Here is a 19,909-nt window from a genome sequence, read left to right on the forward strand (position 1 = left end):
AAAGAACTGGTAACACCAGACGAGTGTGTGCGACTATGAGATACCCAGTGGTCTAAAATTGATGCTAGTCAATAAAATTACATGTTGTGCAGACACTAAACAAGACTTAATGCCATTTTCAATATAAAAAGTATCATAACAGACAAAGGTCTTTGTCGACAGCACTGCATAGGCTCTAGAATTATATTTAACTAATTTAACATTTATAATTATAAAGGAATAATAATATAATATATGGAAATATAGGTTCTACAAAAAATAATAAAATTAACTATATTCCCTATTCTCTATTTTGCAAAATTAAGTAATAATATTGTATTGATGTTTCCAACGCTTAGTTACTGCATTATACTTTCTTTTTATTTGCTATAGAAAAATATGAAAAATCAAAATATATATGTATTAAATTGTTTAACTGTTAGTTATTCATTAAATAGTTTTCTATGCATTTCTAAAATGATTTTAAAACCGACAGATGTTCTACGATTAAGTATAACCAGACCTATAACTGTATATTTGGATAGGTCGGTATATTTGTAACATAAAATAGTGTATTTGAAAACTCAATTTATGGTCACACTAATCACGAGGTAAAAATCATATGATCGATTTGTGGTAGTGAAAATTTTAGACGACGGGCAGAAGGCACTCACACTGCAAGTATATTTTCGGTTCCGTTTCTCTCTCGTGCTAAATTTTACATTTTTTAACTTTTGCATTCACGTTGTATAATAAAGAAATTAAATATAAAGTTCAAACTATTTCAGGCACGATAGCACGTGAATTCCTTCGGAACTATTGAATTTCCCTTTTGATTTTGTGCAAGTGAGAAAAAAGCAGTCAAAATGGCTTTGAGCGATGCTGATGTTCAAAAACAGGTAAATACCAAGTGTACAAAACCACAACATAAAATTATACTGGGAGTTTTAAGCAATCAACGAATATGAATTCAAAATAGTTTTACCAAGTGAACGTAATGTTAATGCCAAAAATATTCAGATATCAAGAGAAGATGGCGAAGTCATGGGATTCTTATTGCGAGTGAAAAGTCATGTGAATATTACTCGCAACTTTTTCCAGTCGTTGTATGTGCATATTTTTAAACATGTTTAATCTTAATCAAGAAACAAATATGTAATATATTGGGAGTTTGCTAAAATGGTAGTTAGACTGCAAAAGAAATCGCTTTAATAGGTGGAAGGAAAAAGATTGTTGATTTCTTTACAGCAAAAAGCTAAAATACTTATTGGTCATGTGACACGCACTACACTTGTGTCAATGTGTTAAAGCGAGACAGCTGTCGTAACCAAGACCCTATTGCCAGCACTGTCACACGACTGGGTTATTAATGCGCTCTGCTGTGCGCCTTATCAATGTCACTGAATTATTTTAACTAAAACTAAAAACATATAAAATAATATAAAATGCATGTTTGGAAGCAGCTGTTCAGAGACTTACCTGCTGCAGTAAATATTATGTTTATTTATGTGATTCAAAAATGGATTTCATAGTCCTATGATGCTTAGAATAAGGTTTGATTTATTGATTATATTATATATAGACATATAACTATTCCTATTACTAATTTGTCGTAATTCCATTTGTAGATCAAACATATGATGGCATTCATTGAGCAGGAGGCCAATGAAAAAGCTGAAGAGATTGATGCCAAAGCTGAAGAAGAGTTCAATATTGAGAAGGGACGTCTCGTCCAGCAGCAGCGTCTCAAGATCATGGAGTACTATGAGAAGAAGGAGAAACAGGTCGAGCTGCAGAAGAAAATCCAATCCTCAAATATGCTCAATCAGGCTCGCTTGAAGGTAAGTCTAATATTCCTATTAAGTGCCGGTTTCTTGACTCAGTTACCACTTAACAATAATAGATTTTCTCAAGGTTTTATCTCGTAAGTTAACTCTCCCATCATCGGTAATAGACAATAGAAGAACAAAATGTGTTAAGGTCAAGTGTTTTCTACAATATTTCGTGGAGAAATAGCTTTTAACAATTACAACAAAACTAAAAGAACTTTGATAGTATTACATAAAGATTAATATTATCGTTCAGTTAAGTTGCAGACCTTGAGAAAGTCATATTATTTTTACCTGGATTATAATGTAATCGAACTACAACTCACTGTCGCTTTAACTTTAAGACCCGGCATACGTAATTTTGTAATTTTGCTAACATACGGTTTTACAAATATTTCGATAGGTGCTTAAAGTGCGTGAAGATCATGTGAGCAGTGTGCTGGATGATGCACGCAAACGTCTCGGTGAAGTCACCAAGAATGAGGCCGAATACAAAGAAGTTCTGAGCAAACTGATTGTCCAAGGCCTGTATCAGGTGATGGAACCCAAAGTAACTCTTCGCTGCCGTCAAGTCGATGTACCTCTCGTTAAGGCTGTCCTTCAGTCATCCATTGAGCAGTACAAAGCCAATATGAATCAGGATGTCGATCTCTTCGTGGACGAGAGAGAATACCTGGCTGCGGATACTTGCGGAGGTGTCGAATTGTTAGCATTGAATGGACGCATCAAGGTATGTTATTTTCATTGTACATTATTCTGATCACGTCGTTCTAACTGCAGCATAACTCATATTTTTCCAGGTGCCAAATACCCTGGAGTCCAGATTAGAATTGATTTCACAGCAGCTTGTGCCAGAAATCCGTAACGCTCTGTTCGGTCGTAACGTTAATCGCAAATTCACCGATTAAATTTGTCTTTAAGTGCAAAATCAACCAGAAAACAATAACGCAAATACCACAAATACATTAAACAAAAGAAGTAAAAAGTTCAAGTTTACCATCAACAATAAGAACACCCACTAAATGGATGAACGAGACGATCCCCATTGAACTCTTGAACTTTATTTAAACAAAATTGTGTCTATTAATTATAATTATTATTGCCGTTGTCTTTTTATAGTGAAACTGAGAAACAAAAACACACATGAACCTTTGGTTGGATATGTAAGCTACAAATATGAGTTAATAACGCATATGAACTTACATACTCGCCAAAAATGAAAATACTTACAATATATTTTAGAAAATATTTCAACAGATAAATCAAGTTCGAAGTGCATTCAAATCCGTAAAAAAGAGTTTGTTAAAGTTTGTTTTTATGAACTAACCGGCGTTTAACAATATTAAGCTAATCATAATAACATTCCTCAAAACATTTTTGCGATCCGTACATTATTTTTTTTTTTAGTTATGTCGATGCGAATGCGTCTTTGCAATATATTTCTGTAATATTATAATCTTTTGTTTTTGCCACCCCTTTTCTCTGTATCTGTAATTTTTGTTGTATATTTTTTTATTTTTTCGATTACTGTTTAATTGTTGTTATCCTTCTCTTTAGACATGTTATTCAAATATATTTAAACACAAATTAAATGAAACTGCAATGTGCGATGCAGCGGTGAGGCACGTGTGCCACTTGCAACGTACACCAGACGCACTCTCAGCATTATTACCGACGACCCACCGAAATTAAATGCCTTCAATTTCGCTGGCTCGTCGGTAATGTGCGGCTGCGCACTTGCAACTGGCACATTGTATTATCAAAATGAAACATCCATATAAAGTCTGTTGTTGATCGAGCAATGTAAAGTACACACAGTTACCAAAAACGAATTGCACGCGAAAACAGTTAACGAAGTATTGCCAAGTGGCCAAGTAGCTAAATTTGTTCACATATAAATTACATATTATAAATGCCCTGATGTTTTACCTGCTTCCAATTCCAAATCATATAAACCATAAATAAAATATATATAAATATATACATATGATTAAATGATGAAAAAAAAAAACTATATGAAAATGGAAATTAGTCATAACAATTTATGTACATAGCTGCCGCTGATGTCGCACATCTGCAGGAATAATTAAAACGCACGTTCATATCTGGCTCTTAAAAAACAAACACATTATTGTATTTAAATGTTTGCGTGTTCACGAAAAAAGTAACTACAAATTTAGCATAACAACAAATACAATAAAGAAAACCAATAGCATATGCATTATTACATAAATATATATATATATATACATATATATAACATCGAGTAAAATGAATTATAAATGCAACAAAATTACTTTTAAACTTAAACAAAATTTATGTTGAATAAAAACAGTATTTCCAAAAACAAAACCACAAGAAAACAACTTATTTAGCCCGTAATCCAGGTGGTGCTATGTGCAAACCAAATTCGTTGTACCTCACATGGTAATCTGAAATTTACACGATATGCTTTTTTTATTAACTACTGCTGGCTGAGAAAAGTATTAAATAACCTTGTGTCAATTGCTTCATTTCGAATACGCGCTACCAAACCTAACGAATACTGAAGAACTCCATTAAATTTAATCTAAAGTTCTCCAGTTGCACAGATACGGCAGATATAAGCAACAAAATATTTTCTAAAACCACTACGGTTGAGGCGGATATAAACGAAAATTTTTAAGGACAATAATAAAAAAAATTGTTCCATTCGCAAGTAAAATCTATTAAATAAAAATAAAACAACTTTTCCTTGTTTTACATTTGTTTATTTTAATTGTATATATTTATGTATATCTTGTTTTCCATGCAATTTTCTTTGTTAATCATTTCCATTCCGATAAAGAAGTTCGGTATCCTCCCATATATATGTTTTGTCATTTGGTGAATGACATTGCGCCGATTTTGTCTTTGTTTGAAAGTATTCAAGTGTTTATATAAATCGTTTGTCGATGCATTTACTATTTCCTGACCAGTTTTAGTTAAAAATCATTTCTTATAGATTTTAAATTGAAAAATTAACAGTCTATATATGTTATGCATGCGAGGGCCACCCTGATACACGCACGCACATATAACCATGTGATTGGATGATTATAAACAATTTATACACTTTGTTTGCTTTTGGTTTTTTTTTTTGTGTGTTGAATTCACTCAAATATTGATCATAAATAAAGAAAATTTAACAATTTGAAGTGCACATTTAAAAAAATGAATCCAGTAATTTGATGGAGAATTAAATTAAACTGTGTACATTAAATTTCGAATTTTGCGGCTTGGCTTTATCATTCACTCTCCTCTCTCTTTCAACTCGCATTTGCAGAGTGCATGGGGATCTTGTTGCTAACATCTAGGAAAAGTATTCCAAACGGGAGTGTAGTTCGGTTGGCTGTTGTTTTATGCGAAATATAATGATGGTTGTTGGTTGGTGTTGGTTGCGACGGTGATATTGGACCATTATTAGTCGCCTAATTTCTGCTCATCTTCCGATTCAGATTCTGTAAGCAAAGCAAAAAAATGTTAGCAATACTCTTAAAAAAAAGAAAATAGGAATTGTCTTTTTGTCCGAACGATTATTGGCCAAATTTAACTATGAGTTTATAAGTTATATGGACACCCAATCATTCTTTTGCTCTTGCACACTTTCATGGTTTCGTGTTCTCATCTATAGAGAACCGATTTTAAATTAGTTTCATAGTATGCAGATTAAAAGACTATTTAAGGCGTTGGCTTATCCGAACAATTATTGGCCAAATGTAACTATCGTATTATAAGTTATATGGACACCCAATCATTCTTTTACTCTTGCATATTTATCGAAAGTTTTTGTTAGGATACAAAGATCTTAAAAACATATAAAAGGATAACTTGCATAGTAAAAACTAGTTTGACGAATTGTCCAGGTTTTCATTGGCCTGCAAAGTTCATTGAATGAAGGACAGCGAGGCAAGCAAAAAAACCCATTTGCTTTTGCAAATTTGTACAAAGATAATGCTACGCAATATAAAAGCATTGCCTTTCTCAAAACTTGCCAATGCAGTCAATAAACATATATAATTAAAAACATAGAAAAGAAATGAATACTAACCCTCTTCGGCAGATTGAAGCCATTCGACGAATTTTCGCATTTGCTCAAGGAAATGCATTTTGCCCTTGTTGGAGTGTCCATCCTTGTACCAGCGCAAGATGATCTCCTCAGACAACACTTCGGTTTTGTAGAAGAGCAAGATGATCTTTTGGAACGCCTTCATGAAGTTCATGTTCTCATAGCAGAACTCTTGCACCTTCAATATCAATGCCAGTTCCGAACGATCCGTTGAGGCAAAAGCCTGCAACAATGTGCAGTATGCCTTCAGATGACGAACAGCTTGATCAGTTACCAACTCCTCTTTCTTATTCCATTCTCCCAACGACATGATAGTAGACCAAATCTGAAGCAAAATCAATGATCTTATATAATAAGCCAACAACAATATTGTGATGGAAACTTACAATAACAATTATCTCATGATCAGGAATGTTGGTGCGTTGTGCAAACTCTTTTATGTCTGCAGTGATTTCACTATGAGCCTTCTCGTCGTTAATATCATCGATGAGAGTCTGCTGCAGTTCACGTTTGGCCTCTTGGCTAGCCTGCGCCTTATGCAATTTAATTATCTCATTGAGTTCTTTGTCAAGAAAAACTTGTTTAAAATATTCCTCAGTACGTTTGTTTGGTGGGAAAAAGTCCATAAGTCTGTGAGAGAAATACAAATAGATATGGTTTGGGATTTAGTATAAGGCAAATAAAGTTATTTTAGAATTTTTTTGTCTGAAATGAAATGGGCACCCAAATGAAGCTACGGTTCATTTGCGAGTTGCATTAAATTCCAATTAGTCTGGGAATGTCAATTAAAGATGCAAAAAACAATTATTATTGATCTTCCTGAAAAACATTCCGGATACATTTCATTTCGAATTTGCATTTATTTTCAATATTTCTTCGTGCCTGCTTATCGAAGACACAAACCATTCGTATATATAATTTTAGCAAATATAAACTTACTTGCTTTCCAGTCCACCCTTTTTAAGCGCCTGAATCAGATATGCAATGCCCTTCTCTTGCTTGAACGTCAAAAACAGCTCCAATAAAAACTCGAGTGCAATGCCATCCTTGATCAGATGCTCGTTGTTCAATACCAGCAAGACATTTGGCGGTACAGAGCCATTAACTGTAAGTATTATCCGTTTATTAGTTTAACAAATAATTGAATTCTCGAATTTAAACAATTAATTTATTATCAATTTTCAAATCCAAATTTGGAAAGGTTTTATATTGTTTTCTCAATAATTTTAAATATAATGGTCATAATTAGTCAGGTCTATTAAATATCGAAAAGTCAATAATCTTTCAAGTTGTCTTTTCTATAGGATTACATGTCCTTGGGCTCGTGGCTTTTGCATTTGGGTTATAGTTTGACATGCAAGAGTCAGTATACCAAGAGTAAGTTTATTTTTAGCCAACTTTCTAAACGAGTTTATCATCAGTAAGTTACTAAACCCGAACAAAAAACAGTTGACTATATCTATAATATATAAATTGGATATATTTACATATAGTTGAGAGATGTGCTTACCTAACCAGAGCGCAGTCATGCGCGCAAGCTTAATGCGTTCACTTGGCGTAAAGCCCTTTACGAATAACAAAACTTTACCCATCTCCTCCTCGAACATTTTCTCAAGATACTTGTACCGTCGAATGAGCTTGACAAACACCTGTAAATTAAAATTATATAATAGAGTTAGTATGGGCACTTTTATACATTGTGCTGCCAAAAATGTTTTGCAAAATATGAATCATTGTTGCATCATTAGAAATCTTTAAAAATCGAGATGTTAGCGAAAATCAAAGACAAGTAAAATGAGGCGTTTAATATTGCATATTTTGACACCGATTAGATTACAAACAATATCATTAACCGGTTCTAATAATACGCACACATACCGTTGGGAGGTTACCAACTTTTACTATACTATATTAACATTGTGACTGGTTTTGTCGCGACATTAGAAATCTTTAGATTGTATGCAATTGTTTTTCAACACAAAATAAAGACAAGTAAAATGTGGCTAATCCTATGGCATATATTGACACCGATTATCTGCATAGGCCAATAACCGGTTCTAATTATATGCACAAATCTATCCAATCAGTCGATTTAGTTCTATATAAGAAAAATAACAAACCTGTTCATGGTTGCGCATTGATTCCATATCCTCGGGTGCATCGAAGATGCAGTAATTTGTGCGGGGCTTTTCGCCATCTTGAGATATGGAACCGCCAGGCACCAATAGACCACCCGCAATCAATATATCAAAGAGCACTTCACCGTAACGACGATAATCGAGCTTGTTGCCCGCGCTGTCTAGAAATTTAGAGATTTGATCCAGGTCGCCTTCAGTTTTTTCGAGACCAGCAATGACCGCATCACGGAATCCCGTTGGGTCATATTTTTCTCTTTCATCTAAATTTTGAAAAATCAAATTATAACCTATTCTATAATATTCACCATTTAATTCTTACCTCTTTTTCTGGTCTTGATGCGTTGACCCGATAGCACTGGTCTTTCAGTTTTTTGACTCATACAATAAATTGCTAAAATGGAATAAATGGGAGAAAAAGTGGTTTAATAAAATTTATTTTATTTTTTAAATATTTGACTACACTCTAGTTAAAATATATATTTATGACGTTACACACAAGGCTACTGAATCAATTAAGGGAAACGCTCATTTTACACGTTGAATATGAAAATCGAGTGCAAATGCTGTCTAACCTAAAAAAAAAATTGCTTGATCGGCGAGTGTTTATGTGTGCTTTTTACACATATTCATGCGCATACATGTGTGTGTAATCTTTACAGTTTGATAATGCAGAAAGAGCGAATGAAAGGCAAATGGCGAGAACTCGTCTATAGAAGCAACGGGTAAAAGAAACAGTGAAATCTTTTTCTTTCTTTTCTTTACGAAAAAATGTACATAAGCGTTGACTTTGTTACTGGCGACGACGACGCAGCGATGGTAAACGAGGTCAATGTACATAAAAATGTATTTTTTTCGTGACTTGTCAGTTTATATTTGAAATGCAAAAACTGTTAAAAATCGTACTTTCACTTAAGGCAAATAAAGTTAGCTTAGATCTTACTTCCGCCTTGCAAACTCCTCCTTAATATACTAAGTATTTCAATTGTATTGAAGCGTGCGTGTGTGTGCTAATATATGCGGTGAGTTTGCGAGGTTAGAAGATGCGGGCATGTATTTGTGAGTCTGATGGTCGTTGAGCACAGCTAGCAACTTGAAATGTGTATAACCTCGCGTTGAATGTAATTGATTAAAGATATTTTAGTGTTTTTTCCAAATATGCCGCGCCGTCTACTTTCTTAAAATTGACACGCACGCACATACATACATACACACTCAACAGTTGAAAGTGGAAGAGAGAGCGCGTGAGACGAAACCGCAGAAATTTCTACTCAATGGTTTTGCTTGATTCACAATATTAACTTTAAACAATTTTGTCTGATTCTGAATTCAGTGTATGTCAAGAATTCTATTTTTAATAAAAAATATCACAATTGGTTACTGTGTATGTATATGTGGTACATACATATGTATTCTTTTTGTTAAAAGTGCTTTGACGACCGAGCGCCTTTTGCTTGTTCTGCGCACACCACTTTGTTAAACGAAATTCAGAAAGCAAATGACACACGACGAATTCGTTGAATGCCGACGCCGACAACGACGATAACGACACGACGACGACATGTGGTCGGCGCCATTTTGTAGCAATACATTGCCATTCAAACCAACACACACACATGTGCATGTGCCAGTGTCTGTCCATGTGTTCTTTGTCTTTGTGTACATAAATTCGAGGTTTTATTTATTGTCTACCTTTTCTTTTTGCAATTGCAGCAGCCGTTTTCTTAATACTATAATAATAACACTGCTTTAAATTCACAGATTACACGGTTTTCGGTTGCTACATTTAAATGACTACGAACGTCAGTTTTCCCATGGCACATATATTTAATTATGTACATAGGTACAGTCATACTAGACAACGTTTAGCCAGTGTGATAAACAGCAATTGATTATTTTCTATTGATTATGAATCACTAACAAAAGTGTATATACACAAAATTACACACATACACATGCCACAATTTCCATGTATTTATAACCTTTCTTTTAAATTTTATGTACGCTAATACAAAGAAGCATTAATACATATTCGCCACGTAAGGGCGTGCATACATTTAAAAAATTGAACGCTGGTAGTATAACTTTATGATATACGTTTGTACTTTTAATTTTTTTTTAATGTTTTACACAATTTTTAATGTACTTACGATTAAAACAAAAAAAGCTGTTTTGCTGAAAATTTAGCGTTAGTCCGTGCTCGTGCGTGCGAAAATCACTAATGTGAAGTGCTGTATAGCGTGACCGCAAAAGTTAAGTTTCCAAATATACTAAAAATGCAGCATTCGTAATACAGTGTTGCTTTTATACTACATTCACAGTATAAAATATACCGCACATAGTCAAACGCGTTCGAAATTCAGATTAATTCAATTTACGTATTATTCGATATAGTCGATAATTTTATAATCTTTGAATAGTTTTCCATATTTTTAAATTAAGTGTTTGATGCTCTAATTATTATTAAGTTATTTCGCAGCTGTTGTAAGCTGCTCTTCTGCGCTTTAACAAACTAATAAATATAATATGGAAAATACCCTTAATCTCAGGGTTGCACTTCAGCTCATCAGCTGTTTTGGAAAGATTAAAAATATTAAAAAAGGAATAAATAAACAAAAAAGTCTTCGTAATGGTGGATTCAAGCGTAAGAAATGTTAATTACCTCCAACTGCGCAATGTACTTTCTAGATTAAATAATCTTGATAATTACTACAACAAAGACGAATTAAAGGAGAAATTGGAGACTTTGGAGGATTCCCTAAAAGTACATTAAATTTTGTTTACATTAAAATGTATGCATAAAAAAAATCGAACTTCTATTAATTTTAGCTATGTGGGCACTTGACAATTGCTCTCAAAGAAGACTTGAGTCTGGAAGAGTTATCTTCTTTATATACTGTTGCAATTATGCTCCTTTTACTTGGAGATCTTGAATTACTAAGTGTACGCCTTGAACTTCTCAATGAATGTTTCAATTATGCAGATATGTTAAAGCCAACTATGATTGACTTTGTGACAAGGGAATTATTAGATAATTTCAAATTCACTGCCCGCCTTGAGGAGAACAATAAAGATTATGATTACATGCTTTATTTGTTAACTGCTCTACCACATATGATCACAGCAAGTGAAACTGGAAAAATGATATCTCTGGGACTATTGCGAGCATTTATCTCTGAGTTGAGCAATCCTGAATCGGACATAATTATGCATATATATCGAAATGTAAGTTAAGTTCAGCTGAAATATTTTTCTTTAATTTTTTTTAAATGGAAGATTTCAGAAATATGGCAAATGATAAAGCCACTTAAAGTTGATGTTATTGTGGTTGAATGGACCTTGTGCAAAATATATACTCTCGTCAAGAGTTTTGGATTAATTTTGGCTACAGCTGCTCTAAATACGAATAATGCAGCTTTAAAACAAGCCGGCTATCGGGGTTTTGAATTGCCTCAAGTAGAGACTCAAATTGAAATATCTGAATGGTTCAAAACGCTGCGAAACAAAATGAACGACAAGAACAAAACGGAAAAAACTAAGTCGATCTTTATGGTAATTTATTCAGCCTATTATTATTATTAAATCTTAATTTGTTCTATCTTATAGTTGGTGCGCTTCATTGACTTTAATATCTTGAGTTCTTTAGCAGAAGCCGCGAATGAAGTAGCTTCCGAAACTGGGAACGATCCACCAGCGTCGTAACTACATTACTTAAATGTGACAGTTTTGATCTTATACAATTTCTCATTTATTACTTTTAGCTTATACAATGTATTTTTCCATTTATATATTTTAAAATTTTACATACATTAAATATGCAATCTATTTGAATTTTTTTCCACTCTTACGCAAAGGGGCATCCACTGCAATCACTGCATTGTTATAATACTTCGATGAGATTCGATTGATGAAATATAGTCCGACCAAAGAGAACATAATACTGAAACCAATTAAAATATATTGACCATTATCTGTAGCCAAATAATAATCAGGATTTTAAAATATATGGCTAACTGAATAAGATTTATAGGGAAAATTTAGTTGAAAATACATTTCTTATATATTACAGAATTAGAGAACTCGGCATTTTTATGAACTGACAGATGGAAATGATGAATTTTTGATTACCAATGGGGCGTTGTATTTTCTTACCTTGTTGTGGCACAAACGCGATGAACGACGCCGGCTGCCGCTGCTGTCAACGATAGGCAGAGAATAATTTCGGGGACAAGTTTTGCTTGGAAATCGGGACCGAATATCAACATCTCGGCATTTGATATACAAGTGAGGCTTAATATGAAGAGCCAGGAAAACAAGTAGCCGCCAAACAAAATGTTTAATTGCGAGTCATTGAACCACTGTGCGTAGAAGCGCAACGTTGCAAATATAAGCAAGCTCAATATACCGGAGATAATTGAGGAGATGAGCGTGCTCTTTGTCGTAATTGATGCGGCTATTATGAAAAATTTCTGTTAGAGACAGTACTTGTTATAGTTTCCATAAAAAAAATTAACTTACTCATTTTTTAAGCTAGGAATCAATCGCTGTATATGTCGGCATAAAAATATACACAGTAATCGATAATAACTGCAATAGGCAAGTTGGTATATATCGATGATTGCTGAGCGCGACATATCGATTCGCTATATCGATACATGAAAGAAACATTGTGTTTGTCAAAAAACTGCTTTTATTTATAAAAATATTAAGTAAAACATGGCTACGCTTTTAAAAGCAGCAACCACAACGATTCGTAGCACGCTTTGGCAAGCGCGTAGTATATCAACAACCCCATCAGTACTTATAAAAGAAAGTGAGTAAAATTCAACAAAATCGGCTGTTTCATAACCTTGTTGCGTTTGTTTTGTTTATAAAAAGTACACGAAAAAACGGAGAACAATGCCCGTATCTACGAGGGAGTTGATGTTGTGTCTCCACGCTCAGAGAAGATGCTAAAACCAGCCTGTGACAGCACTTTCTGCCCAGAGTGCACCTTAGGCTTGGAAATTAAACATACTGATGTACTCATCCTATCGCAATACGTTCGATCTGATGGCTGCATGCTACCCAGGCGCATAACAAGATTATGCCACCGACAACAAAAGAAAATGGGCACACTTGTTACAATGGCACAAAAGGCTGGTCTTATGCCGAATTTAGCGCCTTCATGGAGCAAAAAGGATCCAACGAAGCGTTTTGGATGGCGCAAATATAACAAGTACTTCTTGGAGTCTACGATTAGATACTAATATTCGTTTTGTTCCTATTTCGTGAAGTAAATGATATAAGCAACTGTTGGAATAATGTTGTTTGAGTATAATATTAAAATAATACAATCTATCCATTCATATTACGGCAATTCCAGTCTATCAAAAACCATAAAATCAAAATGAGCCGGCAATTTCGAGTACTGCACATCGATACTACTCGTTAATTTGGCGTATATTTTACAACTTCAAGTTTGGTCACACTATCTCTGTTTTACTTTAAAACATTTTCCTAAACCGCGCGTTTCTTGTTTTAGCTGAATAATGTTTTTAAGTTGTAGTAATACAGTGCATGTTGAAGTGCGTTTGCAGCGTAGCGAACAGTGAGTTTAATTACTGATAATAATATAAAAATGAATTATTTAAATTCCATAATTGTAATACAGGCGAATTCAGACGCTTCGAGCGGCGATCGAGCCTCAATTGAGCGCGTACCTGCAATCGGCAAAAATGTTCCGCTGGAATGTGAGTTTCGCACCGGATGCGCAGTTAGATCAAGTGGAGAGTATTTTGATGGAGAGAAACAACGGAGAAGATGGCACAATGGAAGATCCCCAAAAGTATAAATTCCTGTATCACTTTTACATGACACAGCGTCCGGAAATGCGCTCAGAGTCGGGTCTGTTCGATGGTGGCGGCGATGAAGATGTCGATAGTGTGCTAGCTGCCAATCATGTCTTGCTGCCTGCTAAGGAATACGTAGGCCTATGGGATAACTTAATCTACGAGCAGGGACTCAAGGAGAAGGTATGATGATTGTTTTTATACAGAAACATTTATAATATCTTGATATTCATTGTTGTAGTTGCTTAAATTCGCGTTGTCCGCTTTGAGTTTCTCGCAGCACAGCGTGGACATCAATGTGATTGCCTGTAATCGTCTCTTATTGCTTCACGGTCCACCCGGTACTGGCAAGACAAGTCTGTGCAAAGCTCTTGCCCAGAAATTGGCCATTCGCACTCAGAGTAGTTTTCCCTACACGCATCTGGTGGAGATCAATAGTCATAGTTTATTCTCTAAATGGTTCTCGGAGAGCGGCAAATTGGTGGCACGTATTTTTGGAAAGATTGGTGAACTTGTGGCCGACAAAAATAATTTGGTGTGTGTGCTAATCGATGAGGTGGAATCATTAGCATATGCGCGGAGCGCTATGAGCAGCAATGAGCCGCGAGATGCGATGCGTGTTGTTAATGCCATGCTGACGCAATTGGATGAGATCAAATTATCGCCCAATGTGCTCATATTAGCGACATCGAATCTGGCGCATAGCATTGATTTGGCCTTCTTGGATCGCGCGGATATACGTCAATTCATTGGCTTGCCCGCCATGCCAGCGATTCGCTCGATTTACAAGTCAATGCTAGTTGAATTGATGGCCAAGCATATTGTGGAAATGGAGGATCTGGATACGAGGGCAGCGGATGCCGAGGGATTGCTAACAAAGCTGGCAGAGCGCAGCACAGGACTAAGTGGACGCACCCTGCGAAAATTGCCGCTCTTGGCACATGCTCAGCACACGAGTCGGGACTCATTTGAGCTGCATCAGAAGATTAGTTTAGCGGATTTTATGGATGCCATGCTTTTGGCACTGGAACAACATTTGACTGACAGACATCACTTAATGAAAGACTCGCTGCAACAAGCCTAAAAAAAAACTAAACTCCAAACTTGTTTTCGACTTTTGTAATCTTCCATTTTGCGCTGCTATAAAGAAAAACAAAAACACGAACACTCGAAACACAAAAGTAAAGACCGACTCCTAGAGTGTAAATATCACTGCTTCCTTATGCTGTGATTTTTCCTTTCATTTATCCTGTTTTTGATGTGAAAACAAGCGTAAAATCTTGTTATTTGCTGCCCACCCATACATATCACATTTATACACACTGGACACACATACATATACATTCAAAGGACACACACAACACATATCTAGTTGCTATCGCTGCTTTCCCAATCATCTTATTCTTCCTCTTTTATCACTAGCGTCGTGTCCATATGCTGGGGATAATAAAATTACACACGTAAGTTGACATTTTGTTGATATTTATTTAAATTATAATGCTGTGTGATTTTCTCCACATTCATTCACTTCTCGTCCTCGGTCTGATCAAATGCTTTGCCTTCAGATTCCCGGTTTGGACCCCAATGATTGTTTAGCTCCAAGCTTGCCAGCGACTTGCGATACATGAGCATATTTGCGTCATATTGCCGCTGGGCTGCGGCACGTTGTCCAATTTCGTCCGATTTCGGTGGAACGTATTTGTTGTCGTTGCTTGTTGATGGCTTATCCTCAAAGTTGATGTCCTCCAGAATTTGACGCACCTTCTGCTGCTCTTCTGCTGATATTTCGAAACTACTTTGCATTGATTTCATGAACTGTAATTCCGCTTCATAATCTGCTCCGCCGCCCAGGCGTATGGCAGCTTCTTCGCGAGGTTTTAGAATTCTACTGAGTTCTCTTACATCATTAGACATAGTGTCAACACGATGACTGAGATGCCACAGCACTTTCTCCAATTTCTCCAAACGTTCCTCAAACTGCTTGTTGTACATTTTTTGCGAGGTCAGCGAATCGATGACTGCATTGCGGACAATATTCTCTAAATCTTCCATTTTCACATATTTCGTGCTCATTTCGACGTCTCTTTTCCGCGAAGGTAAATATTCAAGTATTTGGTTTATTTCACGTTTAACATCAGATTGCCGTAAAATTTTGCTCAATTGGTTTCGTATCATGTCTTTGAGCGGTACATATTCGGTTGCACCTTCTTCGTAATCCGCTAAGCTTGCTGATTCCAGCACATTTTGGTTGACTTCATTATTTAAATCTTCATTTAAGTTGCTCATGGCTGAGTATATTTAAAAAGTAAAATTTTATTTTACAATAAATTTTGAATAAAATGAGAGAGTTAAAAGAGTTTTACTATGTTTTGTAATGTTAGAAATAAAAATCTTTGTGTTAATTACTTGAAATGAACTCGAAGCCTACTATGATTAGAATACAACTTCAATACAGAAGTTAAAGTTGAAATACGGAACATTGCGTTTTTATTGATTCGATGCTGTGCACACACAATAAAACTTATTCTGCTAAGATCTGCATAGAGGCGTTGCTGATATTTAACTAGGGAAATTTTGAATAAAAATTGTTTTTTTCTTCATTTTGTTGTTGATTTGAACACGTTGTTTATTGTGTGTGTGTGTGTGTTATGTGTTGTCCGACGAATTATTATTTATTTGATAGTTTACAACCGTGTACATTCTATTTATGTAACATAGTATTTTATTGCTCGTGCTGTGCATAACATAGTAGCAAGCAAGGCTGGACAACAGTGCGTATGAGCAGTCTGCGAACTGTGAGCGAATCCCTTGCATAAATTGCAAAATAAATGCAGCCGTTCAGGCCGAGGCAAAATAGGTTGAAAATTGAACCACTATTGATGCTTATGTTCAATAAATTTGTGTGTGCATATACATACGAGTATGTGTATGTGTGTGTGTGTGAGGGCTGTAATAGTGTTGGACGATTGCATTTTAGCAATATGCAACTGCAAACTCGCATTGTTATTCTCGTTACAAATTGTTGTTACTGCCGAAGCCTTTTAAGTGTGTGTTGGTGTGTGTGATAGATACAAACAAAAAGAGAAAGAGAGAGGCGGGTAGAGAGAGAGAGAGAGAGAGAGAGAGAGAGAGAGAGAGAGAGAGAGAGAGAGAGAGAGAATGGAGCTACTTGCAATTCAGTAATGCAATTGTTTCATATTTATTGTTTCGAATTGTAATGCTACCAATCGAGTGCATTCTCGAAATTTAGTTGTTCTCTCAGTTTGTTTGTAGTCAAAGATCTTTGCTGCAAAACAAAATTTATAAATGTTCTTTATTTCCTATCATCATATAAAAATATAAATTAAAATGTAAATACAAGGTAATAAACAAAGTTGAATAAAAATAGGTATTTTAATAACAACCATATGATTATAATTACATATACCTCATGCTTAATAATAATGCAGTAAATTGTAAGCTTTTTCATTTTATTGCTGCCAACTTTAATGTTTATATTAAACTGTAAAAAGATACGTTTAACTGAATTTTATTGCTAGGCTCCGCGCGCGATACTTTTGTTGCAATTTTCATTTAATTTGAATTCCTGTGGTGGCAACAGCGGACTCGGTTTATTTTGCGGAATTTCTTGCAAACAAGCCTCAAATTGTTTAGTTTCAGTTTCAGTTTCAGTTTTATATACAATGCATATTATAAGCCATTGTGTATTTGGAGTAGATATTTAACAACTTTAACCATCAAAATAGACAAAAGAAAAAACTAAAACCATGACAAATAGTTGAAAGTTTTTCTTTCATCTTAATCAAGCGTTCGATTAAGCAATTTATTGTTTCTTTGAATAATGATACAAGTATAAAAAAAAGCGATGCAACTGTCAAAATAATTGTAACTAAGGTTATGTATAACGACATTCTGTTTGATTCCGATTCGATTGTTTCTTAGTTCCATGCTCCGCTTAAGACATTTGTCAAGATTTGGTTCTGAAGCATATCGCTAAATTAAAAACATTCGAATAATTATTAAAATTATTTCCGATGTGCTACATTAAAGGCATTTGTTTTTTAAATGGATTTAATAATGTTCCTACAGAAAGCTGTTTTTAAAATGCTATTTCATAACTTTCATAAAAACATGACTCTAAAAATTGCTGTACTTAATCGTTAGTTTAATTTTATTAGCTATAAAAATAAATAAAAGTGCACACAACTTGAAAAGAGTTTAGAAAGCTGAAATCATGAAATTCTTTATTTGATTGAAATACAGTTAAAGCCTTTGTAATTGCGCATTTGCCCAAAGACTGTGTGACAATTTAAGCAGATTTAATCTTGTCAAACTAAAATACACACAACACATATGTACTTTATGTATATGCAAGTGTGTGTGTCAGTGTGTGTGTGTGTGTGTTATTTATGCTAAGAACGTGACTGGAAATATGAAATGCAGCAAATGTGTTTACTCAAATGAAGTAAGTGCGAATTGACAAATGCAGTCCTTAGGGGGGAGTCTGTTGTGTAAAGAAATGGGTGGTGAGATGACTGGTGGGTGGGGGAGTAGTGAAAGGGGTAGCTAGCTTAGGGGCATGTGAGCGGAAGTCTTAGCAGTGGGTCACCCGAGCTTAAGGCATATGAAAAATGCTCAAAAATTGGCATTCGCTCTAATCCTTTGCAAGTCAAATACATACACACATATATGTGACTGTATGTGTGTGTGTGTGTGTTTGTGATGTGTGTGTATTGTACATAGTCGTATGTCAAATTCAATGCGAATGTGACAAAGTGACGTGCAGCAACTGCGGCGCCAAGAACTCGACAATGGATGCTCTCGCTCCTCCTGCCTCAATTTCCCATTTCCACGGCGAGGCTTTTCCACGCCCAACAACGTTCACAACGCGCTGCTGACCTTATAAGAATGTACGATTTTTCTTCATTTGATGAAATGAAATACAATTTCTCAACGAGAGCAAAAACTTGCTTGCAATTGCAATTTTGCTGCTTCCTCTTCCTCTTCGTCTCCGTCTTCTTCTTGCGCGTTTGCGCTTGCCATGGATATTGACATTTTTATAAGTCAATATATATCCTGGAATTGCAACAGGACTCTCATACAAGAAGCCACTGAATTGCCACTGCTTTTGCCATCCGCAATCCAAGCGAAAATAAAAACTTTTCCCAATATATATTTAAACTTTCTTTCCATTATTTTGCTTGCTACTATTTGTTTGGTTTTCTGTTTCGAAATTAATTTATTCGCACAATACGTCCTCCGACATAAATCTGACTCACTACGATACAAAAAGTTTGCCTTTTCTTAAATGAAAAGCTGATTGATGGCGCGCTTCGTTCGCTGCTTGCTGCAGGATCGCAAAAGGATCTTCAATGCTTGTAAAAATCTAATTTTAATGCAGATCTCAGCTATTAAAGTTCAGTTTAAAGTTGACAAGAGCGTGCAAAATTGGGCCAAACCGTTGATGGGTTTTCCATGCTGCCGAGGGCTTAAGACTAAAGGCCAAGACAGAGCTGCACCTGGACAAGTGCCGCTGCTGCCCCTCGGTCGCTGCCATTTGTCGCCTGCAATTACTTTGATTAATGGCGGTTTGGCATCCCATGGAAATGCGCCAGTGACTGCGATGCAAGTGCAAGGGTTATGCGGTGGAGGAGGCCATTCAGTTGGTCAGGTGGAGTAGTAGACTGTGGAGGAAGTTTTTCCAACTTTTGCAAATGAAAACTGCAAACGCAAATGAAATTAGTCGAAACTATTTTGCCATACGCCATGGTGCACATTTTCTGGATTCAACAGAATAGCCAACGGAAAGTTACAGGGGGAAAGAAAGGAACATTTCATTGGGAGTCAAGTTCGTGACGCGCGTATTTCTAATTAGATTAGGGCAGCGCCTACCAGACACGCCCACTTGTCGGACTTGGCTGCGATGGCCGTGTCCATCTGATTGCCATTTGGTTACGCGAATGTGCTCCGCTTTCTTGTTGTACGTTCTGTTATTTTTTTTGTTTTTTTTTTGTTGCCTTCTAATTTTAATTGAAAAAATTCTTCAAT

The 19,909-nt window shown here is 35.4% G+C and overlaps 6 protein-coding genes across 7 annotated transcripts; 4 read left to right on the forward strand and 2 right to left on the reverse strand.

Moving 5' to 3' along the window:
- The first annotated feature begins 563 nt into the window (after nucleotides 1-563).
- On the forward strand, nucleotides 564-4,764 carry LOC132787155 (V-type proton ATPase subunit E). Its single transcript, XM_060794069.1, has 5 exons — nucleotides 564-660; nucleotides 768-878; nucleotides 1,608-1,820; nucleotides 2,212-2,538; nucleotides 2,609-4,764. The coding sequence occupies exons 2-5, from the start codon at nucleotides 846-848 to the stop codon at nucleotides 2,714-2,716; spliced, it is 681 nt and encodes a 226-aa protein (XP_060650052.1). The 5' UTR covers nucleotides 564-660; nucleotides 768-845; the 3' UTR covers nucleotides 2,717-4,764.
- LOC132787151 (protein krasavietz) lies at nucleotides 4,537-10,288 on the reverse strand. Of its 2 annotated transcripts, none has more exons than XM_060794064.1 (8): nucleotides 10,181-10,288; nucleotides 8,353-8,424; nucleotides 8,016-8,293; nucleotides 7,406-7,544; nucleotides 6,835-7,000; nucleotides 6,282-6,525; nucleotides 5,878-6,220; nucleotides 4,537-5,287 (listed from the first exon to the last, which is right to left on the reverse strand). In XM_060794064.1, the coding sequence occupies exons 2-8, from the start codon at nucleotides 8,411-8,413 to the stop codon at nucleotides 5,250-5,252; spliced, it is 1,269 nt and encodes a 422-aa protein (XP_060650047.1). In that variant the 5' UTR covers nucleotides 8,414-8,424; nucleotides 10,181-10,288; the 3' UTR covers nucleotides 4,537-5,249. The 2 variants fall into 2 exon arrangements, with proteins under 2 accessions (XP_060650047.1, XP_060650048.1); XM_060794065.1 differs by lacking the exon at nucleotides 10,181-10,288 and adding an exon at nucleotides 9,436-9,547.
- Nucleotides 10,289-10,444: 156 nt separating this feature from the next.
- On the forward strand, nucleotides 10,445-12,349 carry LOC132787154 (uncharacterized). Its single transcript, XM_060794067.1, has 4 exons — nucleotides 10,445-10,794; nucleotides 10,860-11,255; nucleotides 11,307-11,582; nucleotides 11,637-12,349. The coding sequence occupies exons 1-4, from the start codon at nucleotides 10,660-10,662 to the stop codon at nucleotides 11,730-11,732; spliced, it is 903 nt and encodes a 300-aa protein (XP_060650050.1). The 5' UTR covers nucleotides 10,445-10,659; the 3' UTR covers nucleotides 11,733-12,349.
- LOC132787158 (protein KRTCAP2 homolog) lies at nucleotides 11,763-12,646 on the reverse strand. Its single transcript, XM_060794073.1, has 3 exons — nucleotides 12,549-12,646; nucleotides 12,183-12,483; nucleotides 11,763-11,970 (listed from the first exon to the last, which is right to left on the reverse strand). The coding sequence occupies exons 1-3, from the start codon at nucleotides 12,550-12,552 to the stop codon at nucleotides 11,853-11,855; spliced, it is 423 nt and encodes a 140-aa protein (XP_060650056.1). The 5' UTR covers nucleotides 12,553-12,646; the 3' UTR covers nucleotides 11,763-11,852.
- A 15-nt stretch (nucleotides 12,647-12,661) lies between these two features.
- LOC132787157 (large ribosomal subunit protein mL66) lies at nucleotides 12,662-13,334 on the forward strand. Its single transcript, XM_060794072.1, has 2 exons — nucleotides 12,662-12,843; nucleotides 12,909-13,334. Exons 1-2 carry the CDS (start codon nucleotides 12,747-12,749, stop codon nucleotides 13,277-13,279), a joined length of 468 nt encoding a protein of 155 aa, XP_060650055.1. The 5' UTR covers nucleotides 12,662-12,746; the 3' UTR covers nucleotides 13,280-13,334.
- Nucleotides 13,335-13,468: 134 nt separating this feature from the next.
- LOC132787153 (pachytene checkpoint protein 2 homolog) lies at nucleotides 13,469-16,201 on the forward strand. Its single transcript, XM_060794066.1, has 3 exons — nucleotides 13,469-13,620; nucleotides 13,684-14,044; nucleotides 14,103-16,201. The coding sequence occupies exons 1-3, from the start codon at nucleotides 13,562-13,564 to the stop codon at nucleotides 14,943-14,945; spliced, it is 1,263 nt and encodes a 420-aa protein (XP_060650049.1). The 5' UTR covers nucleotides 13,469-13,561; the 3' UTR covers nucleotides 14,946-16,201.
- The last annotated feature ends 3,708 nt before the right edge of the window (nucleotides 16,202-19,909 follow it).

The sequence above is a fragment of the Drosophila nasuta genome, chromosome 2R (assembly GCF_023558535.2).
Source record: "Drosophila nasuta strain 15112-1781.00 chromosome 2R, ASM2355853v1, whole genome shotgun sequence".
NCBI lineage: Eukaryota > Metazoa > Arthropoda > Insecta > Diptera > Drosophilidae > Drosophila > Drosophila nasuta.

Coding starts and splice junctions, on each gene's coding strand:
- LOC132787158 (XM_060794073.1), bottom strand. Junction 11,971..12,182: donor CGCGTTTGTGCCACAACAAG/GTAAGAAAATAC, acceptor AATTGGTTTCAG/TATTATGTTCTCTTTGGTCG.
- LOC132787155 (XM_060794069.1), top strand. CDS start 846: ATGGCTTTGAGCGATGCTGATGTTCAAAAACAG. Junction 879..1,607: donor ATGCTGATGTTCAAAAACAG/GTAAATACCAAG, acceptor TTCCATTTGTAG/ATCAAACATATGATGGCATT. Junction 1,821..2,211: donor TCAATCAGGCTCGCTTGAAG/GTAAGTCTAATA, acceptor ATATTTCGATAG/GTGCTTAAAGTGCGTGAAGA.
- LOC132787157 (XM_060794072.1), top strand. CDS start 12,747: ATGGCTACGCTTTTAAAAGCAGCAACCACAACGATTCGTAGCACGCTT. Junction 12,844..12,908: donor ATCAGTACTTATAAAAGAAA/GTGAGTAAAATT, acceptor GTTTATAAAAAG/TACACGAAAAAACGGAGAAC.
- LOC132787151 (XM_060794064.1), bottom strand. CDS start 8,413: ATGAGTCAAAAAACTGAAAGACCAGTGCTATCGGGTCAACGCATCAAG. Junction 7,001..7,405: donor CATGACTGCGCTCTGGTTAG/GTAAGCACATCT, acceptor TAATACTTACAG/TTAATGGCTCTGTACCGCCA. Junction 6,221..6,281: donor ATCATGAGATAATTGTTATT/GTAAGTTTCCAT, acceptor ATTTTGCTTCAG/ATTTGGTCTACTATCATGTC.
- LOC132787153 (XM_060794066.1), top strand. CDS start 13,562: ATGTTTTTAAGTTGTAGTAATACAGTGCATGTTGAAGTGCGTTTGCAG. Junction 13,621..13,683: donor CGTTTGCAGCGTAGCGAACA/GTGAGTTTAATT, acceptor ATTGTAATACAG/GCGAATTCAGACGCTTCGAG. Junction 14,045..14,102: donor AGCAGGGACTCAAGGAGAAG/GTATGATGATTG, acceptor TCATTGTTGTAG/TTGCTTAAATTCGCGTTGTC.
- LOC132787154 (XM_060794067.1), top strand. CDS start 10,660: ATGGTGGATTCAAGCGTAAGAAATGTTAATTACCTCCAACTGCGCAAT. Junction 11,256..11,306: donor TTATGCATATATATCGAAAT/GTAAGTTAAGTT, acceptor TTTAAATGGAAG/ATTTCAGAAATATGGCAAAT. Junction 11,583..11,636: donor AAACTAAGTCGATCTTTATG/GTAATTTATTCA, acceptor TCTATCTTATAG/TTGGTGCGCTTCATTGACTT.